At 40.0% G+C, this 23644-nt stretch overlaps 5 protein-coding genes across 6 annotated transcripts; all 5 read right to left on the bottom strand.

Annotated features, from left to right (window-relative positions):
• Positions 1–190: 190 nt before the first annotated feature.
• On the bottom strand, positions 191–3359 carry LOC117790564 (membrane alanyl aminopeptidase). The gene is made up of 6 exons (XM_034630044.1): positions 2709–3359; positions 2350–2646; positions 2092–2278; positions 1786–2033; positions 615–1727; positions 191–560 (listed from the first exon to the last, which is right to left on the bottom strand). Exons 1-6 carry the CDS (start codon positions 3338–3340, stop codon positions 254–256), a joined length of 2784 nt encoding a protein of 927 aa, XP_034485935.1. The 5' UTR covers positions 3341–3359; the 3' UTR covers positions 191–253.
• A 6733-nt stretch (positions 3360–10092) lies between these two features.
• Positions 10093–17783, bottom strand: LOC117792712 (membrane alanyl aminopeptidase). 2 transcript variants are annotated; one of them, XM_034632945.1, is made up of 7 exons: positions 17646–17783; positions 17033–17549; positions 16810–16974; positions 16031–16747; positions 14845–15969; positions 14489–14783; positions 10093–10143 (listed from the first exon to the last, which is right to left on the bottom strand). In XM_034632945.1, exons 2-6 carry the CDS (start codon positions 17542–17544, stop codon positions 14489–14491), a joined length of 2814 nt encoding a protein of 937 aa, XP_034488836.1. In that variant the 5' UTR covers positions 17545–17549; positions 17646–17783; the 3' UTR covers positions 10093–10143. The 2 variants fall into 2 exon arrangements, with proteins under 2 accessions (XP_034488836.1, XP_034488835.1); XM_034632944.1 differs by lacking the exon at positions 10093–10143 and having other exon boundaries at positions 14342–14783.
• Positions 10144–12855, bottom strand: LOC117792300 (membrane alanyl aminopeptidase-like). The gene is made up of 5 exons (XM_034632371.1): positions 12688–12855; positions 12465–12629; positions 11686–12402; positions 10500–11624; positions 10144–10438 (listed from the first exon to the last, which is right to left on the bottom strand). The coding sequence occupies exons 1-5, from the start codon at positions 12819–12821 to the stop codon at positions 10144–10146; spliced, it is 2436 nt and encodes an 811-aa protein (XP_034488262.1). The 5' UTR covers positions 12822–12855.
• Positions 12860–13233, bottom strand: LOC117792714. The gene has a single exon (XM_034632948.1). The coding sequence runs from the start codon at positions 13196–13198 to the stop codon at positions 12875–12877; it is 324 nt and encodes a 107-aa protein (XP_034488839.1). The 5' UTR covers positions 13199–13233; the 3' UTR covers positions 12860–12874.
• Positions 17784–19870: 2087 nt separating the features above from the next.
• Positions 19871–23035, bottom strand: LOC117790101 (aminopeptidase N). Its single transcript, XM_034629385.1, has 4 exons — positions 22306–23035; positions 21770–22244; positions 21474–21712; positions 19871–21418 (listed from the first exon to the last, which is right to left on the bottom strand). Exons 1-4 carry the CDS (start codon positions 22983–22985, stop codon positions 19966–19968), a joined length of 2847 nt encoding a protein of 948 aa, XP_034485276.1. The 5' UTR covers positions 22986–23035; the 3' UTR covers positions 19871–19965.
• Between the last annotated feature and the right edge of the window lie 609 nt (positions 23036–23644).

The raw sequence follows: 23644 nt of genomic DNA, 5'->3' as shown, positions 1-23644 counted from the left end.
CAACTGCAGTAAAGGTTCGATTTGGTCATAGGTCTAGTACATTATAGTGAAAAAATTGTATATAAGTAGTTTCGAAGAACTTTAAGCCTCATTAGATAAGACTACATTCAGTCCATCGGTTTCCCGGGACACGAGATTTATACGGTCAGAATAATTAATAATTATTCATTAGAATCATATCGATATTATAAAGTTTTTAAGATTTATAGGATTAACAAACCCTTTTGAGCATTTATTAATGAGCCAACTTAAACTAAAATCCAACATATTTCAACATGTATCCTAATAGGGTTGACATTATTATCAACAGCGTGGCCACCGTCGATCCAGCTGCCCCATTCCTTGAGGCCAAAAAGTTGACTAACGTGCCTAATCTCTTCTCTGCCCATTGCAGATTTGTGTTCACCTTAGTCTGAGCTGTTTTAAGTTGGGCGGCGGAGGAGCCGAACAAAGCCGAGTTCTTGTTCACAAACTCAGAGAACTGTTTCTCTTGCTCCCGCGTTGTGAAATAGTCGGACAATTCACTCAGAACTTCAGCAGTCTTCGACCAACTGCCCAAACTGAAAGTTTAACAATTTTAGTAAGAATTACATATAAATATCTAAATAACTTACGCCGTATTTAATTTATTGATGTCCTCCGTTATCAAAGCATATATAGGAGTAATTAAGTCCGGATTCTGCTGATAAAGTTGTGCCAGGCCATTCGTTTTTTGACTCACGGTTGTAGAGCTGCTCAATATCTCATTTTGGTAGTGAGTACGATAATCTCTTGTGCAGCTTGCAGCTCGCCAGAGCAGATCTCGCTCATTGGAGTTGGTCTCCTTTTTGTATAGGTCCAACACGCGGGCATAGCCGGTTGTTCGGGCAGCTGCACAGTAGAAGGTCTCCCGATAATCTGGTGATGGCTTCTCGGAGTTTCCTTCAAAACTGTCTTTCACTTGGTTGTTGCAATCGGCATTCTGGAATTTACAGAGCCATGACACCTGCATGTTACGATTATACACATCCAACACGGTATCTTTCGAGTTCGGGTTCACGCCCAGCTTAGCGTATACCGCAGCTGTAATATCACGGAGATATTTTTCGAAGTTAGTTAATTGTTGAGGAGTTAATCGCTTTGCCACATGCTGCATTCCGCTATAGGCTGCATACCAGGGAATATATTCGACATCCTTAACCATATACTCCACAAACTGGAAAACATCAGTATAATCCAACATTTGTGCATGGGCAAAGTTGAAAAGATCATCAACGAGCTGGGCACGATTCTCGACTGGGATCGAACTGTGATCATCCTTGGACAGAGCCTCTTGAATTTTACGTAGAATCGGAGTATCGTAGAGCACGCGGTAATAGTTGGACTGTTTTATATTTAAAATAATCCAATCTAGTGGATCTGGTGAAGTCAGGTTAATTTGAGAATTAATCTTTCTGAAGTATATGCCGGGTGTCAAGTTTTGGAAAGTTGGTTTCAGATTCGTGGCAAAGGTGATTGGGATTGTGTAGCGCAGTGTTGTGTTGCTGCCGTCCCTTCGATTTATTAAAAATCGTTTCTGTGTCAGGACAAATCGACGGTTCTCCAACGTTTGGTTTACCGTAACCACCGGGTATCCGGGCTGCTCGGTGAAGTCGGATAGAAAATCATCCAAATCCACAGCTGGTGCAGCTGGCCAGTTTGCTTTGAGATGTGCAAACAAATCGCTTGGGACTGTGTTACCCAAGTGACTGGAATTTGGATGGTTAGGAAATGTTTAAAATAATTGGATTTGATGATGAAACTCACTGTTGCTTGAGGTAGCTTCTGATGGCCTTGTTAAAATTGTCAGCGCCCATGATATTCCTCCACATGCGGACAATGCTGGCACCCTTTGCATAAGCGATGCTACTGAACTTGTGGCCAATCTCGGAAGGAGTTTGTATGCTAGTTTCAGGGCTGGTCATGGGTTGGGTAGAGTTACCTGAGTCTGTTTGGAGGATCATTTGCAGTTGGCGTACCACAAACTGTTGATCCAACTGATATTCTGGATAGAGCTGCGAGAAAAGGACACAATTAAAACGGTGTTGAATTTAAGATAATATTTGTATTTACTTGGTGAGCCATAAAGTACTCGTAGTAACGGGCAAAAGCCTCGTTTAGCCAAAAGTAGCTCCACCAGGAGAATGTAACACTGTCCCCGAACCACATGTGTGACGTTTCATGCGTAATGATGCGAATGGTGAACTCCTTGTTTTTCCAGCCGTCCGTGTAGCCAGGATCTTGCACCAGCACTTCATCGCTAAAAGTGGAGACGGAACGAAGATAATATTGAATTATAGTTGTAATTGAAAATAAATAAGATTAACCAACCTGTATATGATTAAACCCCAATTTTCCATGCCATTGTGTGGGAACCGGGGAGAGCTTGCAAATAACAACACTTGGTTTCCCAGCTGCTTATAGGGTTGTTGGAACTCCCCATCGTAGGCTGCTAGGGCACGTTCTCCAACTTTATAGCTGAACTCAGTTTTGCTAAAATACTCTGGTCTTGATACCACAGCATAGTCACTGACATTGCCTCGTGCCTGATATTCGGAGATTACAAAAGCCAAAAGATAAGTGGACATAATGGGTGTCACATCAAATTGATCCATAAAGCGATTATTGCTGAAATTGTAATCTTATCGTAATATTGTAGATTTATTGCTCATATATTTTCCTGTGCTTACCCTTCATTTGTGGATTTTATCATCTTGGTGTTGCTAATGGCATTGAAGCCATTTGGTCGTCCAATGTGCAACTCGAATTTTGCCTTGAAAGCAGGCTCATCAAAACAGGGAAAGACTAGACGGGCATTGAGGCGTTGCATTTGTGTTAAGAGAACCCACTTGGTCTTGCCAGTCTCCTTATCCAAATAGTTGGCGGAGAAAAGACCTGCCATATCAGTTCGCACTTTCCCTGTGAACACGAAGTTCAAAGTGTAGATCTCATTGACAGCCAATGCCTGGGCCAAAGGCACAGTCAACTGTTGTGTCTCCTGGTCATACTTTAATGAAGTTGTGGCAATATTCTGTTGCAACAGGCCGGCCTTATTATAAAGCATACACGAAGATATGTCCAGCGAGTCCTTGTGCAGCGTTATTTGAAGCACGTTGGGTTGAGTTGCCTGAAGGGTTATTGCGACTTCACCATCGAATGTTGTACCCGGATTTGCTGCATCGCCTTGTATATTGATGGTTAATTTATAAAGCGATGGCAATACGTTCCTACTGAGCCGGTATTCAGCACTCTGACCAGCGGCAATCAGAGTCAGTGATATGACACCGGCAAGCAGCCAGATTCCCGATACAGAACCTCTCATCGCAAAAGCAAGTTTAATACTGAACTCTCTGCGATTACCCAAAAGCTCGAAACTAAAAAAATAATAAAAAAAATCCCCTAAAACTGATAATTTGCGTTGGTTGATTAGATAACATGACCATTATTTAAGTATCGATATTATGATTAGCCAGCCACACCTCTCTTGACTGTTACCTTGTTGTTGTTTTTGACTTTGTGGTTATCGCTCTTTGATGTTCCTATGTATGTGGCTCCACTTGTAATTCTCACTTATTAGGCAATAAAAACATTGCGTTAAACCAACAGAACACGTTCTTTATTAAATAAATACATGCTTGCATTATTTAATTCTGTACAAATATTTAATTCCATTTGAAAATTGTGATCTTTTAATAATAAATAAATAAATGTAAGGATATAATTTGGTTAATTTTCGGCTAACATACAAGTACGATTTCATGTCAATGATCTTATCAATATGACCAGCTATGATTCATGATTGGCAATCGGCGCAAAGCCCAAAACGTTATAAAAGTTGATCGATATTTTCCTCAAATTGGGTGGGTTTAGGCATGTGTAGTTATATTACGACTGACTCAACTTATTTCTCATTTTCTAAAACTTTGTAATTCTACGAAACGAGTCTGAATCATTTTTTTGTTTTTATTTTAAGCACGGGATACACATTTTGTGCACCTATTTAACTAAACAATTTTTGAGTACATAAAAAATCGGTTGAATGCCGGCATTTAATTTCATTTTTTTTCGACTTTTATTACTTTTTTTTACAAAGCATTTTATCATATTTTAAACATTTTATTATACATTATATCTGAACCACCTTTTATCAACAGATTGTTTTAATGTGATATAAATTGTTCTCTTTACGATGTTGAATGTCGATAAAATCCCCTTTGCTTATGATTGCATTAGTCAGAGACCAATATTAAACAGATATGATGTTCTATTCTATTCTGTTCTCATGTACTCACTTTTGCACTTTTCGTGAAAAATGAAGATATTAAATAATTAAAGTTGTTTCGACATAGAAAAAAGTTTTTGTTTACTAAATTTATAAACTTTGGTACATTCTCTACCATATTCTCAAATATTTGTTTTGGAATTCGATTCCACTCCACTTGTACACGCCTCATTCATACACAGTCTTAGATTTAAACCAGTAGATTTAGAGCTATCAATTTTTGAATTAAGACAATTATAATTGTTTGCTTACCTTTTTATCAGCTTTTTTTACATTAAAAGGAAAGCTCGAAAAAAATTCATCACATTTTCGTTTCTATTTTATTTACATAGATGTATTAATTACGCGTCGTTTAAGATATGATTCATATAAATTTTTTTTTATCTGTATCGATGTTTTTTCGATTTTTATGAATTCCTTGTGAAGCAGCATGACCTTTAGTATGAATACAGATAAAGTCATTAGCTAGAAAAAGTTAAGTTTTTGAAAATCGGGTTTGGCATTAACAAGTAAGAATGACATAAGTGGGCGCACCTCTAAAAAAAAGTAAGAAAAAAGCCAGATTCTTAAATAATTCTAAAAAAAAACTGCCATTTGTGGCCCCAAATCTCTCCAAAAAAGTGGGTTTCGTTCGTTTAATTTTTGGGCTGTTGCCTAGTGTTATAGATCATTATTGTACCTGTTACTAAAGTTTTACTACAATCAATAAAAGGATTTATTGTATTCGTTGAAATAAAACTAAAAGGGAGGAAAAGGAATCTCCCACCCAATAAAGTATATACATTCTTCATCAGTATAACAACCGAGTGGTTATAGCCATATCCGTGTGTCTGTCCGTTTGAACATAAGGATCTCAGAGATCAGTTTAAAAAATATACAGGGGTGCCACAGAAATCTCTGGAGATTTTTACTCGAGCTGATTTGCAAATCTCTCAAACCAAACCGTAGGTGACACAGAATTGTGAAAGATTTAATTTTTCGGAGTATTTAGTCCGAGTAAACGCGCAAAACGAGAACGCTACCGTTCACCAAAAAAAAATCTACTAAAATGAATTGTTATTTTTGTCTTTGTTTTTAAAGTTGATCCCAAAGTTTTAGTATTACATTTGATAAGTGTGACTAATCGCTTGTAAATTAACTACAAAAAATTGCAACTGTTTTGCCCACCCCAAAATGTAAGTAGTGTGACAACCCTGCGATCATGTCAGCTGCTTAGTCTCTAATTTGCTTTTGAATGGCCAATTGGTTTGTTTTCATTTGTAAAGAGCTTAAGTGAAGAAAGAAAATTCAAAAGATGCCTCTTGCAAGATTGCTGGCTATTCATTTCTTGCGCAAGGAACAGTTGGCCAAGGAAAGGATCGATCGCAGGTTTCGTCGAAGCGCATCGGATCCACTGGCGACTGACAACACGTATGCGTTTTTTATGATGATTATGTACAAACACAAATTATTGCTATTCTTATTTTGAACTGATTTCGATATGACTACCGTGTCGACAAGGACACATTTATGATGATTTTTAATTTAATCGAAGAAGGCATCTCTTTCTCACTATGTGTAAGCAACTCAGCTCTTTTTCTTACTAAAGACATTCACACCAGAGAACTGCAATGGGTATGTTCGAGTATGATCGAGTATGTGTGCAAAAAGTTCATCCAAATCAACTCAGCGGCTCGGGCGCAACGTGTTCGATCGGATTCCGCGCCTCTCTGTTTACGATCGAGTATCGAGCGTGATTACGAACTACTCAACTCGATTGAGGTTCGTTTGCGACGATACCCAAAGCCACGTTTTGGTTTGGGTATGCTTCGAACTTGGGTATGCATGGGTATGGGTATGCAAACATGTGTCGGTTTTGGGTATTCGAGCGGGTATGTGTACGGGTATGCGAACGAGTGTCGGCTTTTTGGTATGCAATCAGGTATGGGTATGGGTATGAGCATGGGTATCAGTTTTGGGTATCTAAATGGGTATGGGTTTGGGTATGAGCTTGAGTGCCTGTGTTTAACAAGTGTGCGACAGACCGCGCAATAGCAAGCCCGCGCGGTGGTTACTTTTACACTAAAATGTGTATATAAAAGAAATAGTGTGTATTGTACAGGTGTAAGAAAATATAAAATTTTACTTTTTGCTTGAATAAGTATAACTTTTAGGATTAGGTAAATAAAGTTTACAACTATAGTTTCGTCAATAATTTTAAATATACCTTAAAATTAACTTCTAGAAATAAGTTAGTAATAATTAGTTTTTTTCGTTAAATTAACTTAAAAAATGCAGTCAGTAAAATGTTTAAAGCATAAGTTCATTTTTAAAATGCAAAAATAATATTTATTATTAATACCACGTTTTTTTTTTTAATATTTTCAAAATAAAATAATTCATATATATTAAATTATTATTTCTTTGTCATACAATTTATTTTGCCATTCAATAATAATTTTAATACAAACTAACTAACAAGAGTACAAAAAAAACAGATCTTGCTGCGATTAAGTAGGATAATAGATAATAGCAACTTGCAACTCTAATAGCCACAAAAAACGTATTATCTTAAAAACTGTGGGTGTGGTGGCTGTTCGCGTTTTGCGAGGGCGGAGGGGGGCATGATAAAAATGTAAGACAAACTTGACCTGCGTGGAGTGCAGAGAAATCTGCGACCCAAATTTGGTTATTCTATCTATTTTAGTCTCTGAGATACTTTTGTTTAAAGAAATTACTTTGAAAACATTAAATCGCCATAACTGCCGTTCTACTTGTCCGATCTTGATGCAATTCAGTGGGATAATAGATAATACTAATAGATAACGTTTATTTTCACAAAAAACGTATTATCATAAAAACTGTGGGTGTGGTGGTTTTTCGCGATTTTCGGGGGCGGAGGGGGGTGTGGCTTAAATTTGAAACAAACTTGATCTGCGTAAGGTATATAGAAATCTGTCTGTCAAATTTGGTTACGCTATCTCTTATAGTCTCTGAGATCCCTTTGTTCAAACAGACGAGCGAAAGGTTTTTCGCTATTTGCGGGGGCGGAGGGGGGCGTAGCTTCAATTTGAAACAAACTTGATCTGCGTGGGGTATATAGAAGTCTGTGAGTGAAAGTTTGTATCTCTATCTCTTATAGTCTCTGAGATCCTTTTGTTCATACGGACGGACGGACGGACGGACGGACAGACACACATGGCTATATCGACTCGGCTATTGATGCTGATCAAGAATATATATACTTTATAGTGTCGGAGATGCCTCCTTCTCCCTGTTACATACTATACATTCCAACGAACACAATATACCCTTTTACTTATTTTTTAAGTAACGGGTATAGAAACATACGCTTATGTATACGCTTGCAAGCCTGCATAACCAAACGCAGGCAACAATGCGCACAGCCATACGCATACCCATACTTATACCCATACCCATTTAGATACCCAAAACCGATACCCATGCTCATACCCATACCTGATTGCATACCCAAAAGCAGACACTCGTTCGCATACCCATACCCATACCAGTTCGAATACCCAAAACATGCTCGAGCCTCGTGTACCATTATCGATCTGATCGTTTGAACATAATGAGTAAGCATCAAATCAAGTCAGCCTGCCGGTTCGATCAATACTCGTGATTGAACAAAAACAAACGAACACAAACGGGCAATGTGTTCGAACTGAGCGTTCGAACCGAGCGATGTCGCTTAATCAAAGAGAAAAAATCATAACGAGTTCGGGTCAATGCTCGAGTATGATCGAACATTTCATACCCGTTTAAGTTCTCTGATTCACACATACCACAAACACAGCAAAAGTTGTCTCTTAATGAAAAATATAAGTGCTGCATTAACTTTTGTAACTTACACTAAGCTCTTCACTCTTTTTGGTCAACGTAAACTAATATTAAATTTCAAAACAACATATTCAAGACTCCAAATAAATTAAAAATTTATTCGAAAACTAGGTGGCATCTCGCTTGCTCGGGACAGTTTTGTGCGTTTCAAGTGAATGACATAATGAATGATATTTTGTATAGTTAAAAATCATGAATTAAAACCTTTGTAATATTGAAATGTGTTAATACAGTTAGTTGTGAAATTGAATGACCTTCCCAAAACAGTAACACTTTTTATGCATCAAAAGCTCCATATTAGTGAACTTGATCAAATCTGCGACCAAAATGATGGAGGTTTAAAAATCATATTGAACTGGGGTCTGTGTCACCTAAAATCTCCCAAAGTTGTAACAAATTAAGAAAGTTAATATGGAGAAGAGCAGATGAAGGTTTATTGGTTGCGTTACGACTTTTATTTTATGTCTAGATTTTTCAAAAACAATCTTTGTATATTGTTTTTTGGTAACGGTTACCTTTTTTACATTTGAGGTTTTAAATAGTTGCATAATTTCGGTTCACAAAAAAAAATTAGTTGTAAATATTTTCAAAATCGTCATTATAAAGTAGAATTTCTAATAAGATAAATTTTGCAATTGAGAATAAAAACTTATTTGATAACGATGCTTACACGTTACCATCACAAATGAATTTAATGCCTTATTAATCCGAAATTAACCGTTATATGGGACATGAATCGGTTACTAAACTGTACTACGATTTCTAATTTAATTTGCTTAAAAAGAAGCTGAATAGCATTTTGACTTTAATTAATATATATAAAATTCTTCGTCCAGTACATTCATTCACTTATCCATATATCATTGTACAGGCCAAACCGCTCAAGATACAAATTTAAAATTTCGGGACAGTAAACTTAAGATAATTTCATCGGGAGATAAGGCTAAGATTTAGAAAATTTCGCCTGCAAGGGCCTAAATCGAGGTCAAAGTTCACATGTATTTTCAGTTTACATGTAGTAGAGTTTGGTCAAGCACGGTATTCAGTGGCAAAGTAGTGCAGAGGATGGTCTGTTAGACTCACGCGCAAGGCTTCACGGGTTTAAGACGTGCCGGTTTCAGCCCAGGCAAATGTTACATATTTTTTTTTAATTGATTGTTATTCGTATTTTTTAATATCAAAATAGTAGAGTTTGGTCCAGCGCGGCATTCAGTGACAAAGTAGTGCAGAGTATGGTCTGTTAGACTCACGCGCGGGTTTCAGCTCAGGCAAATATTACGTTTTTATTTATATTTATTGTTATTCGTATTTTTTTAAATCAAAGCTACTGTTTGTTTTGTTTGCATTTTTGTTGATGTTTTAGTACTTAGGTAGTGCAGAGGATGGTGTCGTTCATTCACGGGGACGGGGTCGCGAGCTCGAGCCCAGACCGAGAAGTAATTTATTTTTATTTTTTAATTTTATTGTGTAACATTTTTATAAATTTTACGATATTTAACAATTTGGTCAAAATAGCTGTCTTAGGAAAAATCGGGATCATATTAAGCTTTCGTATGAAACACTTTTGTGTTTTTTAAGTTATCTAAACCAAACTCACAGATTCGCTTTTGCACGCCAAGTCTCAAATTTTTCTGCCATATCTGAAACATTCCCGCCAAACCGGCTTTTTCCCACCAAATCTGTCGATTTTTTCCAAAGTCCATTGCAGCTAGCAGCGTGAATATATTAATTCTTAAATTTGAAACAAAGTTGATCTGCGTGGGGTATATAGAAATCTATGTGCATAATTTGGTTGCTCTACCTCTTATAGTCTCTTAATATATATACTTTATAAGGTCGGAGATGCCTCCTTCTCCCCGTTACATACACTTTAACGAACACATATACCCTTTAACTTATTTTTTAAGTAACGAGGAAAAAAATGTCACAATTTTTGTAGTATTCATATCAATTTTTATTGTCAATGTGGCAAAAGATTTATCTAGTTTAATATTTTATCGCTAGTGCAAAAATGTGGTAAAGGAAACCAGCAGAAGAGTGAGTAGGCTGAAGGCACTGATCATCGCGCTGCCGTTGCGTTTTGACAGATAAGTGCGGAAATGTCCAAGCTTAGCGTCAGCCCATTTGATGTTCTCTTCAACGGAAGTCTCAGCCGATTTCAACGTAGAGGCAGAGCTGCCAAACTTGGCGCTGTTGGCCACGTTGAAGTTTTTCAGAGCAGAAAGTTGTTTTTCCTCTGTGAAACGTGCAGCGATGTTGGATATGACTGTAGCGACCGCGGAGTAGCTGCCCATACTGTTAGATAAAGTAGAGAAAATTAAATATAAACACAATTTGAAGTAAAAGAGTGACTTACGCTTCGGCCAAAGCTTCGTATTGCTTGGTGACCAACTCGAAGACAGGGCTAACATTCTCATTGTTCTCGGTGTAGAGCGTGCTAAGAACTGAAGCTTTGTCTTGTCTGCGTATCTCATCTGAGAGTACTAAACTAAAGACTCGTTCGATCAGGGGTTGAGTCTTCACACAGCCGAAGGAGTTCTGCAGGAGTGTTTCCTCAGTAGCAACCGACTCGGTCTTGAATTTCTGATACAGTGCCTCAAATTCTGTGCTGCCGCCCTCACGCAAGGCCACGCAATAGACCACTGACCGAATGTTCTTGGGAACAGAGGACAGTGAATTGAAGTAGTTCTTGGCCCGGTTGATACAGTCTGCGTTTCCATAGCGACAGGTCCAGGATAGAACCTTGGTACGCAAGTAGATATCGAGCGCCTTATCTGACGTAGTCTCCTCAAAGCCCAATTTGTTGTAGGCCTTTGTGGTTAAATCCCTGATGTACACGCTGAAATCTTTGGTATCATTGCCGAGGCGTATTGCCAGGAAGTTAAATCCATTGAATCCCGACGTCCATGGGATGTAGTTGGTTTCCGTTTCCAAATACTCCAGAACATCGAAAGTCAGGCTATACTCGATGAGTCCAGCTCGTGCCATATTGAGGAGATCATCGACCAGCTGGGCACGATTAATTTCATGAATGCCGCCCCAGTTGCTTTCGGTAAGAGCCTTATGGATTGCATGCCAGTTGCTTTCAGTGTAATTGACGCGATAGTATCCAGTCTCCTGGATGTTGGCAATAATCCAGCTGGTCCCATTAGCCAACGTCTCTGTGTGGGATGCGGCGGTGTCGGCCAATACAAACTTGGGCTGAGTATTGTTAAAGTTTTTCTCCAAGTTTGTGGTATAGCTTATGGGCACTGTGTACTTCAAATTCTTCTCGGCTCCATCATTCTCCTTGAGCAGGAAGCGCTGCTGGGTGAACTCAACGCTCTTGCCATCGGTGGATAGCTTGGCATTGATCAGGGGATATCCCACCTGTGTGGTGAAGCTGTTAAAGATACGCTCTGCGCTGCTCTTGAATCTGTTTTCTGGCCACTGTGCAGTCCAGGCAGCCAACAGATATGCCGGCACGGATGATTCATATTTACTGCAAAAGGGAAAAAGATTTGTTTACAAATAATATATGATATTAAAATCCAACTGCTTACTGTTTAGCTAGATATTCCTGCAGAGACTTCTGGAAGTTTTCTGTGCCCATGGTGTGCTCTATCATGCGAATAAATGAGGCACCTTTGCTGTAGGAGATGCTGTTGAACATACGACTAAGATGGGCTGGTGTGTAGGTGTTTAAATCGGTTAGGGGATTGGTAGCATTGGTTGAGTCCATGGCCATCACTGACTGCACCTGAAGAACGACAAACTGCTTTTCCAGCTCCCACTCAGCTTCGACAAAAGCGGTTCCGAAGTATTGGAAGTATTGGGCAAATCCTTCGTTGAGCCAGGTGTAGCTCCACCATTGACAGGTGACGAGATCGCCGAACCACATATGTGCCTGCTCATGGGCCACTAGTGCTGCGATGGATTGACGAGATGATAGAGTAGTTGCCGACTCATCCACGAGAAGACTACGCTCTCTGTAGGTAAGCAATCCCCAGTTTTCCATGGCACCAGCTGAGAAATCAGGTATGGCCGCCATATCCATCTTATCGTTACCCATTCCATAGTAGTCCATTTTTAAATATTTGCCCATCTCATCGAGAATCTTACGACCGACATTGAAACTGTATTGGGTCTGTGTATAGAACTCGGGACGTGAGAGAACTCCAAAAGTATCGTCCTTTCGAATGGTGAACTCGGAGATGATGAAGGCTAACAAATAAGTCGACATTTTCGGTGTTGTCTGGAACTCATCCACAAAGTAGTTGCTGCAGAAAAGCTCAAACAAGATAGAAACAATACGAAAGCCGAAAAGAATATCTCAACTTACGCTTCATCACTGACATAGGTCTTTAAAATTTTTGTGTTGCTGACAGTGTTGAAGGATCGATGACGTTTAATTGTCACATCGAAGGTTGCCTTGAATTGGGGCTCATCGAAGCTGGGGAATGCACGGCGGGCATGGTGTGTCTGAAACTGTGTGGATCCCAGCCATCTTAGAGAGTCACACAGTTAATTACTGATCACAGTTCGGATTAAAAACTCAAACTTACTTGGTCTCATTGTTGTCATTCACATAGTAGCTACGATAGAATCCGTGCATATCATCCTCCATCAACCCAGTATATTTAAAATGCAGAATGTAGACTTGATTAACTGCCAGCTCAGCAGTTGTTGTTAGATTCATGATGTCTGTTTCTTGATTGTGACTAGACAGAGTCAAGGTCTGTGGAGTGGGTTTTACACCCGCAGCGGCTTTACCCAATATTCTCTGATCGAGTGGGTCAGGCTCTTCGAGTGAAGCGATACAAGCTTTGTGTTAACCGTAGGTTGGATTTCAATAAAGACCTCACCATCGAAGGTGAAACGCTTTTGTCCATCGCTTTCCAGCAAATATGGTCGCAGGGTAATGTTGTAATTTATGGGTTTTATGTCCGTTGATAGTCTGTACTCCCAGTTCTCTGCGGCGTATGTTGTGGGTGGCTGCAGCTGTAGCTGCCTGGTATCCGCTAGTACTGCGGATAGACAGGCTGCCCAGAGGATAGCCAAGCGGAGAGTAATCATTTGGTCTGCAAAGTAGGGTTAGAATTAACCGATCAGTTATTAATTGGAACTTCCTATTAGTCTGACTATTTCACCACATTATGTAACCATAACTTACTTAGTATATTCGAACAGTTTGAATAGGTATTCAAACACCAAACCGCATTCAATTCAACAACTAACATGAGCTGCCAATGGTCGGTACTATATATAAGCGTTATCTAACTATATGAACGGTTTATCTCCACAGTAAAGTATTAAAGTTAGGCGAGATAAAGTGCGAGCATAAGACATTTATTTAATAATCAGGCTAGGGTATATATTGATAGATTTACCATTAGCAATAATTCAAGGGTCGCTAGTAATATTGTGAGTAATATTTGTCTTTATCGCAGCGATTACAACAATAAAGTTGGTTCTCTGTGTCTCTCTTCTCCAATAACTTAATAATTCCCAAAAAAAGTCAAGTCAATCTAAACGCAGGTAGCCTGAAAGGGTTGCGCGTCTTCAACCTCGAATGTTATGCCAGGATTTAAAAGCATAGATTGTAATATGCTCCCGCTGTGTCGGTTTTCAGCACTCTGACCAGCGGCAATCAGAGTCAGTAATATGACACTGGCAAGCAGATAGATGCAGAACCTGTCTTGGCAAAGCAATTTGAACGATGAACTCTTCGCGTTTACTTAAAAGCTTGAAACTAAAAAAATAATAAAAAACAAGGGGGCTCCACTCCCTACTCGGTTCGCCCGCCTACCCTACGCCTACGGTTGAGCACGCTCGACTGTAGGATACCCTATGTCCAGGAACTCTGTAATTTAAGTTGATTTCGACCGATTATTCCTATGTCATCTATATGATAAGGGAAACTGATATAAACCAAATTTAGTTAGGATGTATACACCAACTTAAATACATATTATAAAGTTATGTTTAGATATCGCAGAAACAAAAAACTTTTTCATTCTAAATCTTTATATTCGACTGAGCGTGGCAACTATGGCAGCTATATGACATAGTGGTCCGATTTGAACCAAATTTGGTCAGAATGTATAATATCAGCCCAGATATACTGTGGCAGATCGGATTTTTAATGGACAGATTCCCCATTTTTAATGGACACAGAGCGCATTTCAAATAAAGCCTTCAAATTAAGAACTGAAGTCATATAGATTAGTTGAATTTTATTGTAAATTTTAGCCGACATAAATAGTTTTATATTCAAAGACATCTTATCTGGATAATTTATTGACTTTGAGTAGGCACTAAAAGTACAAATACTTTTTATTGGACAATTGTGCAACTTGGTTACCCCTAGTGCAGCAATGTGGTAAAGGAAACCAGTAGAAGGGTGAGTAAGCTGAAGGCGCTGATCATCGCGCTGCCGTTGCGATTTGACAGATAAGTGCGGAAATGTCCAAGTTTAGCGTCAGCCCATTTGATGTTCTCTTCAACGGAAGTCTCAGCCGATTTCAACGTAGAGGCAGAGCTGCCAAACTTGGCGCTGTTGGCCACGTTGAAGTTTTTCAGAGCAGAAAGTTGTTTTTCCTCTGTGAAACGTGCAGCGATGTTGGATATGACTGTAGCGACCGCGGAGTAGCTACCCATACTGTTAGATAAAGTAGAGAAAATTAAATATAAACACAACTTGAATAAAAAGAGTGACTTACGCTTCGGCCAACGCTTCGTATTGCTTGGTGACCAACTCGAAGACAGGGCTAACATTCTCATTGTTCTCGGTGTAGAGCGTGCTAAGAACTGAAGCTTTGTCTTGTCTGCGTATCTCATCTGAGAGTACTAAACTAAAGACTCGTTCGATCAGGGGTTGAGTCTTCACACAGCCGAAGGAGTTCTGCAGGAGTGTTTCCTCAGTAGCAACCGACTCGGTCTTGAATTTCTGATACAGTGCCTCAAATTCTGTGCTGCCGCCCTCACGCAAGGCCACGCAATAGACCACTGACCGAATGTTCTTGGGAACAGAGGACAGTGAATTGAAGTAGTTCTTGGCCCGGTTGATACAGTCTGCGTTTCCATAGCGACAGGTCCAGGATAGAACCTTGGTACGCAAGTAGATATCGAGCGCCTTATCTGACGTAGTCTCCTCAAAGCCCAATTTGTTGTAGGCCTTTGTGGTTAAATCCCTGATGTACACGCTGAAATCTTTGGTATCATTGCCGAGGCGTATTGCCAGGAAGTTAAATCCATTGAATCCCGACGTCCATGGGATGTAGTTGGTTTCCGTTTCCAAATACTCCAGAACATCGAAAGTCAGGCTATACTCGATGAGTCCAGCTCGTGCCATATTGAGGAGATCATCGACCAGCTGGGCACGATTAATTTCATGAATGCCGCCCCAGTTGCTTTCGGTAAGAGCCTTATGGATTGCATGCCAGTTGCTTTCAGTGTAATTGACGCGATAGTATCCAGTCTCCTGGATGTTGGCAATAATCCAGCTGGTCCCATTAGCCAACGTCTCTGTGTGGGATGCGGCGGTGTCGGCCAATACAAACTTGGGCTGAGTATTGTTAAAGTTTTTCTCCAAGTTTGTGGTATAGCTTATGGGCACTGTGTACTTCAAATTCTTCTCGGCTCCATCATTCTCCTTGAGCAGGAAGCGCTGCTGGGTGAACTCAACGCTCTTGCCATCGGTGGATAGCTTGGCATTGATCAGGGGATATCCCACCTGTGTGGTGAAGCTGTTAAAGATACGCTCTGCGCTGCTCTTGAATCTGTTTTCTGGCCACTGTGCAGTCCAGGCAGCCAACAGATATGCCGGCACGGATGATTCATATTTACTGCAAAAGGGAAAAAGATTTGTTTACAAATAATATATGATATTAAAATCCAACTGCTTACTGTTTAGCTAGATATTCCTGCAGAGACTTCTGGAAGTTTTCTGTGCCCATGGTGTGCTCTACCATGCGAATGAATGAGGCACCTTTGTTGTAGGAGATGCTGTTGAACATACGACTAAGATGGGCTGGTGTGTAGGTGTTTAAATCGCTCAGGGGATTGGTAGCATTGGTTGAGTCCATGGCCATTACTGACTGTATCTGATCAACCACAAATTGCTTCTCCAGCTCCCACTCAGTTTCGACAAAAGCGGTTCCGAAGTATTGGAAGAATCGGGCAAATCCTTCGTTGAGCCAGGTGTAGCTCCACCATTGACAGGTGACGAGATCGCCGAACCACATATGTGCCTGCTCATGGGCAACGACTGCGGCAATGCCTTGACGGGATAACAGCGTAGTTGCTGACTCCTCCACGAGGAGACGAGTTTCTCTGTAGGTAAGCAATCCCCAGTTTTCCATGGCACCAGCTGAGAAATCAGGTATGGCCGCCATATCCATCTTATCGTTACCCATTCCATAGTAGTCCATTTTTAAATATTTGCCCATCTCATCGAGAATCTTACGACCGACATTGAAACTGTATTGGGTCTGTGTATAGAACTCGGGACGTGAGAGAACTCCAAAAGTATCGTCCTTTCGAATGGTGAACTCGGAGATGATGAAGGCTAACAAATAAGTCGACATTTTCGGTGTTGTCTGGAACTCATCCACAAAGTAGTTGCTGCAGAAAAGCTCAAACAAGATAGAAACAATACGAAAGCCGAAAAGAATATCTCAACTTACGCTTCATCACTGACATAGGTCTTTAAAATTTTTGTGTTGCTGACAGTGTTGAAGGATCGATGACGTTTAATTGTCACATCGAAGGTTGCCTTGAATTGGGGCTCATCGAAGCTGGGGAATGCGCGGCGGGCATGGTGTGTCTGAAACTGTGTGGATCCCAGCCATCTTAGAGAGTCACACAGTTAATTACTGATCACAGTTCGGATTAAAAACTCAAACTTACTTGGTCTCATTGTTGTCATTCACATAGTAGCTACGATAGAATCCGTGCATATCATCCTCCATCAACCCAGTATATTTAAAATGCAGAATGTAGACTTGATTAACTGCCAGCTCAGCAGTTGTTGTTAGATTCATGATGTCTGTTTCTTGATTGTGACTAGACAGAGTCAAGGTCTGTGGAGTGGGTTTTACACCCGCAGCGGGCTTTACCCAATATTCTCTGATCGAGTGGGTCAGGCTCTTCGAGTGAAGCGATACAAGCTTTGTGTTAACCGTAGGTTGGATTTCAATAAAGACCTCACCATCGAAGGTGAAACGCTTTTGTCCATCGCTTTCCAGCAAATATGGTCGCAGGGTAATGTTGTAATTTATGGGTTTTATGTCCGTTGATAGTCTGTACTCCCAGTTCTCTGCGGCGTATGTTGTGGGTGGCTGCAGCTGTAGCTGCCTGGTATCCGCTAGTACTGCGGATAGACAGGCTGCCCAGAGGATAGCCAAGCGGAGAGTAATCATTTGGTCTGCAAAGTAGGGTTAGAATTAACCGATCAGTTATTAATTGGAACTTCCTATCTATTAGTCTGACTATTTCACCACATTATGTAACTATAACTCACTTAGGATATTCGAACTGTTTGAATAGGTATTCAAACACCAAACCGCACTCAATTCAACAACTAACGTCTGCTGCCAATGGTCGGTGCTATATATAAGCGCTAACTAACTATATCAACGAATTATCTCTAGCCTTAAATATTTTATTAAGGCGAGATAAAGTGTACATAGATTATGCGATGATTACGATGACGCGCTGATAAGAGCGCTAGACGGTGATTTACGCTTTTGACAGGCAGTTACCAATCATACAATAATGAGGGTAAAATATATATATATTGGGTGAATTTACCATTGGCCGTTACGGAAATGAGTAATAGAGTCAGTAATATGTTTCAAGTGTGTTTAAAAAAGTCCCAAAAAAAGTAAGGCTATATATAAGTATTTCGGTACCTATTACTATTACTATTATTAGGTTTTTCTTTTGTGAAAAAGAGAATATTCTCATTGTGCACATGTATATTAGGGTACAGCTGATATCTTTCCATATCTGTCTTTTTGTGATATCTGGATAAGCCGTAATAAACAAGCCAATCTAAACTACATTCGTTCGATAAAATAACTTATTTTCATATATAATAATAGCTTAGAAAAATTAATGTTCCAATACTTTTTCTCCGCTAATGGTCAGTTATTTTCTAGTTTTTGAATGTCCCAGATTTGATGTTTATAAGTATTATGTTTAAGGTAAGCACCTAAACATTATATTTAAATATTTAAAAATGTTATCAAAAAGGACTAAGCTACAACATTGTTGCAATTGAAACTTTAATTCGCATATATATATATATATATATATATATATATATATGTATAGTTTCCAATGCGTTTTCTCATCATTATGAGAGAGGTGATATTTACGTTGGCAATACCTTTCGAATCAGTTGTCAACTCAACGCTTTCTATCTATATATAAAAAACTTTATCCTGACTCCTTGACTCACTCACTGATCATTGCACAGCCTGAACCATAATATCTAAAAGGCTGAAATTTGCACACAATATAGCTGAGAAAATTTTATCGTCATATTTGGCCTCAACGTTCACACTTTATTAAATGAAATGAATGATCAAATGAACAATCGGTTACAAATTAACCTTTAGTATGAACAACTTTTTTGTTTCTTATAGGATTATAAATATATATATATATATATATATATCACTTTATTGACCATATATATATATATATATATCACTTTATTGACCATATATATATATATATATATATATATATATATATTTATAATCCTATAAGAAAAAGTTGTTCATACTAAAGGTTAATTTGTAACCGATTGTTCATTGATCATTCATTCATTTAATAAAGTGAACGTTGAGGCCAAATATGACGATAAAATTTTCTCAGCCATATTGTGTGCAAATTTCAGCCTTTAGATATTATTTCAGGCTGTAATGATCGATGAGTGATCAGTTAGATAAAGTTTTTTGTATATAGATAGAAAGCGTTGAGTTGACAACTGATTCGAAAGGCATTGCCAACGTAAATATCACTTCTTTCACAATGATAAAAAAACGCATTGGAAATAATACTCTGCATAAAAGAGTTTTAGCTAAGCCATAAATAATAATCGTGTCAAAATACTAGTAAATTGTAACGTTTTATTATATTAAGAGCATATTCGTATAATAAAAAGGTACATGCCCATAGGCTTTTTATTATCGGATATTTTTAAAGAATAAAACAGTGTCTTATCTTATCTGGCATAAATTGGAAACTCGAACAATATTTAATGGAATTACATGCAATTTTCACTAATAAAATTATAGTCCGAATTATGGTCAATAAAGTGATGGCGACACGAGGCTTATCATACTAATTTGACGGACACTTAATACTCAACACACTTACAAAGTCGTGAGCCAATTTTTAGTGAAACTACTTTATTACGCGGTATTCTACACACTTAAAATGGCGCCCATCAATGGCGGATTAGGCAATAGCCGATTGCTGACTGGTAGATTGACGAACTTAGTTCTTATCGATTAACTTGAGGCGAACTTATTGTTACCATGTGATCGTTTTGCTAATTGATAAGTGTTTGAGATATTTACGACGATCATAAACGTAAATATTTACTTCTAGAAGAACTTAAAAGTACCCAAAAAAAGTACCCTATATAATCTGCTAGTGAAATGACAGTTTTCAAAATGTGTATGTGTTGTGTTATCAGGCCATAAAACGATAATAACTATAATCGATACATTGTTCAAGATCATAATTGTGTGGGAATTTTATTGACAAAATGAAATAGAGTAATACAATGGGCTAGACTTATGCTAACTTAAAGTTGTGACTAATGCTTAGAACAATTTGGCGGCCAATAGGCACAGGGCCATGGCTAAAATTGAAGCGCTGATGGCTGGGCTGCCGTTACGGAAATTGTTCACCCAGGAGATGATAGGTTCACGGTTGGCCGACAGCCAGTCCATGTTGGCCTTAATGTTGGCATCCACGCTAGCCTGTAGGTTTGAAGGTACAAATTCGGAACCCTTGACCGCATCGATAAGTTCTTGCAATTTGTCCTTTTGACTGTCGTTGACCACATAAGCAGACATGCCTATGATGTCGGAGTATAGGGGATTGACGCCACCAAAACCAGCATTCAAGTTACCATATGCCTGCCAATTTTTGAGCAGGAATTCGATGCTGACGAACAGACCAACCTCACCACGGGAATAGGTCGGACTGAGGATCGTGTAACGTTCCTGAGAACGCAACTTGTTGGTTTGGTCAATACTGCTGGATACGTACTTCTCCAGCTGCTTGGCAGACTGGGCACAGCCCAGGGCTGAGATAAGCAGGCGACGCTCGGCTTGATCGTTGGAGTCCATCAGCTTATTATAGACAAAATCGAATGTCTGGTCGTTAGCCTGCTTTAGACCATTGCAGTACACTGGCGACTGCAGATTGGCTTCAATTCGGGTACCATGTTCGACATGGGTCTGCAGCTTGGCCTTTGTTTCTTTCAGGCAACTCTCCAGACCGGCTAAGCAGGCAATATTAATGACCACGTTGCGAGTATATTTGGCCAAATGCTGTTCCCCGTGAACGTCATTCACTCCAAATTTGTCGTACTGCTCGTTGACTAAGTGATTCACATAGAACTGGAAGTGTTCGTAGGCCGAGTCACTGCTCAGGTAACGATTAAATAGGGTGATGGCCGTGTTGGCTGCTGACCACGGCGCATATTGATCCTCCTTTGGCAAATAGGTGAGCAGCTGCAGGAGTGTGGCGTGTGGCACGCGACCACTGGTAGCAAAGCGATACAAATCGCTAATAAGTTGAGCGCGATTACGAGGATGAATCTTGTGTGGACGAGAGATCATTCCATCAGTGATGAGCTGCCAGTTCTGGGAGTCGTAGTTAACACGATAATAACCCGTCGACTGTTTGTTCAGTATCAGCCAATCCTCATTGCTTGCCTTGGCATCGCCAATGTTTTGCTCCTTTTCCTTTAGCAGATAGTGGGTGGCGATGGTATTGCGGAAATCGGGATTCGATTGCAGAGCATAGTTTACGGGCACATACCAGAGCTTATTGCTCTCGGCGGTCTTGTCGTTGGTGTACTGCTCCTGTTTGACGGTGAAGGAGCCATCGTTATAGTTGCGCACCACATTCAGCAGAGGGACACCACTTTGGCGTGTCCAACTGGATAGCATCTCATGAATTGTGGCTGGCACTGCGAAATTCTCTTCGCGTGCTGCCAAAGCAATGGCATTAAACAAGGCCGTCTCGTTGGCAGCGGAGAATTTGCTATGAAATTAATAAGTTAACGATGGATAATTAAACCAATAAGTGGTTCACTTACTTGTCCTCCAGATAGTTGTGCAGACCACGCTGGAAGACGGTGTTGGTCAGAGCATGACGCCACATGTCCAGCACGGATCCTGACTTGGCATACGAGATGGAGTCGTAAAGAAGTGAAATTTCCGATGGCTTCTCCACGAAATATGTCATGGGTCGGGCACTGGGACTGGCATCGGCAATCATGGCACTCTGATAGGAGGCAGCATGGAAGGTTTGGAAAATATCCCACTCTGGATAAGCCTGTAACGGTCAAAAGTCAGTTACCAAAAAAATTTGATTGTTAAATAAACTGCTTACCAAGTCGACAGCCAAATGCTCAAAGAGTGTGGCGAAACCTTCCTTGAGCCAGAGATAGCTCCACCATTCGATTGCTACCAGATCACCGAACCACATATGTGCATCCTCATGTGCCTCAATTGTGGCAATGTTGGTCTGTGTATTGACTGTGGAGTTTTCGGTATTGTAGAGCAAATACTCCTCACGATATGTGGCCAGGCCCCAATTCTCCATGGCGCCAGCAGCAAAATCGGGAATAGCCGCCTGATCCAGCTTGGGTAGAGTAAAGGGCACACCGAAATATCCAGAGAGACGCTTCTCCACAAGCATGCCAGTTGTCAAAGCCCATTCCTGCTCATGTTCGGTTCCCTTGCGGGAGAAAACACGCTGGGGTAGATCATTCAGTTTGCCATCTGAAGACACAAACTCCGATACAATGAAGGCCACCAAATATGAGGGCATCTTGACCGTGGTATCAAACGAAGTCACACCAGCACTGTAGGCCGAATTAAAGTGGTCGGTAAATAAATTGTAAGATTATTAGTTAGATAACAAACCTGGATTTGGCCTGGTTAACTGGCATATTGCTGATGGCATTGTAGCTGGCATCGTGATGAATTGTTATGGTGAACTCTGCGCGCTTGGCAGGCTCATCATAGCAGGGGAAGGCGTGGCGTGCATCAGTGCTCTCGAACTGTGTGGTGGCCAGATATTTGGTGGCGCCTTTCTCATCAGTATAGGTGGACAGATAGAAGCCGCCGTTGTCAGTTCGAAGATTGCCCTGGTACTTGATGGTCAGCAACCACTTGGTGCCAGCGGTGAAGGTTACATCCTTAGCGGAAAACTTAAGGAATTCACGATCCACATCCTGTGTGTATTGCAGGGCAATCTCATTACCCTGTCCATCAGCACGTCGAATGGTCGCCGTAAAGTTAGCCAACTGACGGGCATGCACCACAATGATCTCGGAAGTCTCGATGACCTCCAACGTAATGATTACTGTGCCGTTGAATCCAGTTTCGCCTTTGTGAACATTTGTAGACAGTGTCACATCGTAGCTAATGGGTTCGGTATTATTGGGCAGACGATAGGTGTCCTCGTTGGCACGTGACGCCAAACGCTGGTTAGGATTCTCAAGCAGTTCCAGCCGCTCGAGAGGAGGAAACTGACGCACAACAGATGCCTGCGCAATGGCCGCAACGAGGAGTACGAATATCGGTACGAGAGCGCGTGCCATGTTGTACCGTACGGTGCGACGACAACTGGACAATAACTGAGGGGTGATCATACGTTTAGCACTTTTAAGCTAATTTTCTGCGGTTACCGTCATAATTTTCAAGGTATATATTAACTAGTCTAACTGCGCTTATCAGTCTAAGCATAAAGATTACTTTTAATCATACACCACCGACTCCATCTTTGCCTTCGCCTAAGTCACGCCCATTCAACTTGTTGCCCAATATATCACTAAAATGCCGTAAATCAATGAACCGATCATTGCATCGACTACCTTAGAGCTAGTGTGCTCAAGCTTTAGCTTTAACCACTCTCGAATATGGTTGTCAAGTATTATTACGGTTAGATAATAAATCAAGAGTGTTGCCTTTAAAGATACTAACATTACTTGCTAGTAACGTACTTGATTGGTAGCTCTGATTGTGTTAGAAATATTACATTTAACTTGACATTTTACTTAGAAGACTGATACTTTATCTCTTAGTGTTATGAACACTATTTTTAATTACTAAAAATGCAAAAATATTACTCCACATTAAGAATATTCACATGTCAATTATCAAAATGCCAATATTATTCTTTAAACTCGACATATTATTTGCCATTTCAAGTATTTTTACCGATTATTATCTTTATGAATGAGTATCTTTTGTAATCAAG

This window comes from Drosophila innubila (assembly GCF_004354385.1).
Source record: "Drosophila innubila isolate TH190305 chromosome 3R unlocalized genomic scaffold, UK_Dinn_1.0 2_E_3R, whole genome shotgun sequence".
Taxonomy (NCBI): Eukaryota; Metazoa; Arthropoda; class Insecta; order Diptera; family Drosophilidae; genus Drosophila; species Drosophila innubila.
The sequence above is the reverse complement of the archived record's forward strand: the minus strand, read 5'-3'. Positions and strand labels throughout refer to the sequence as shown.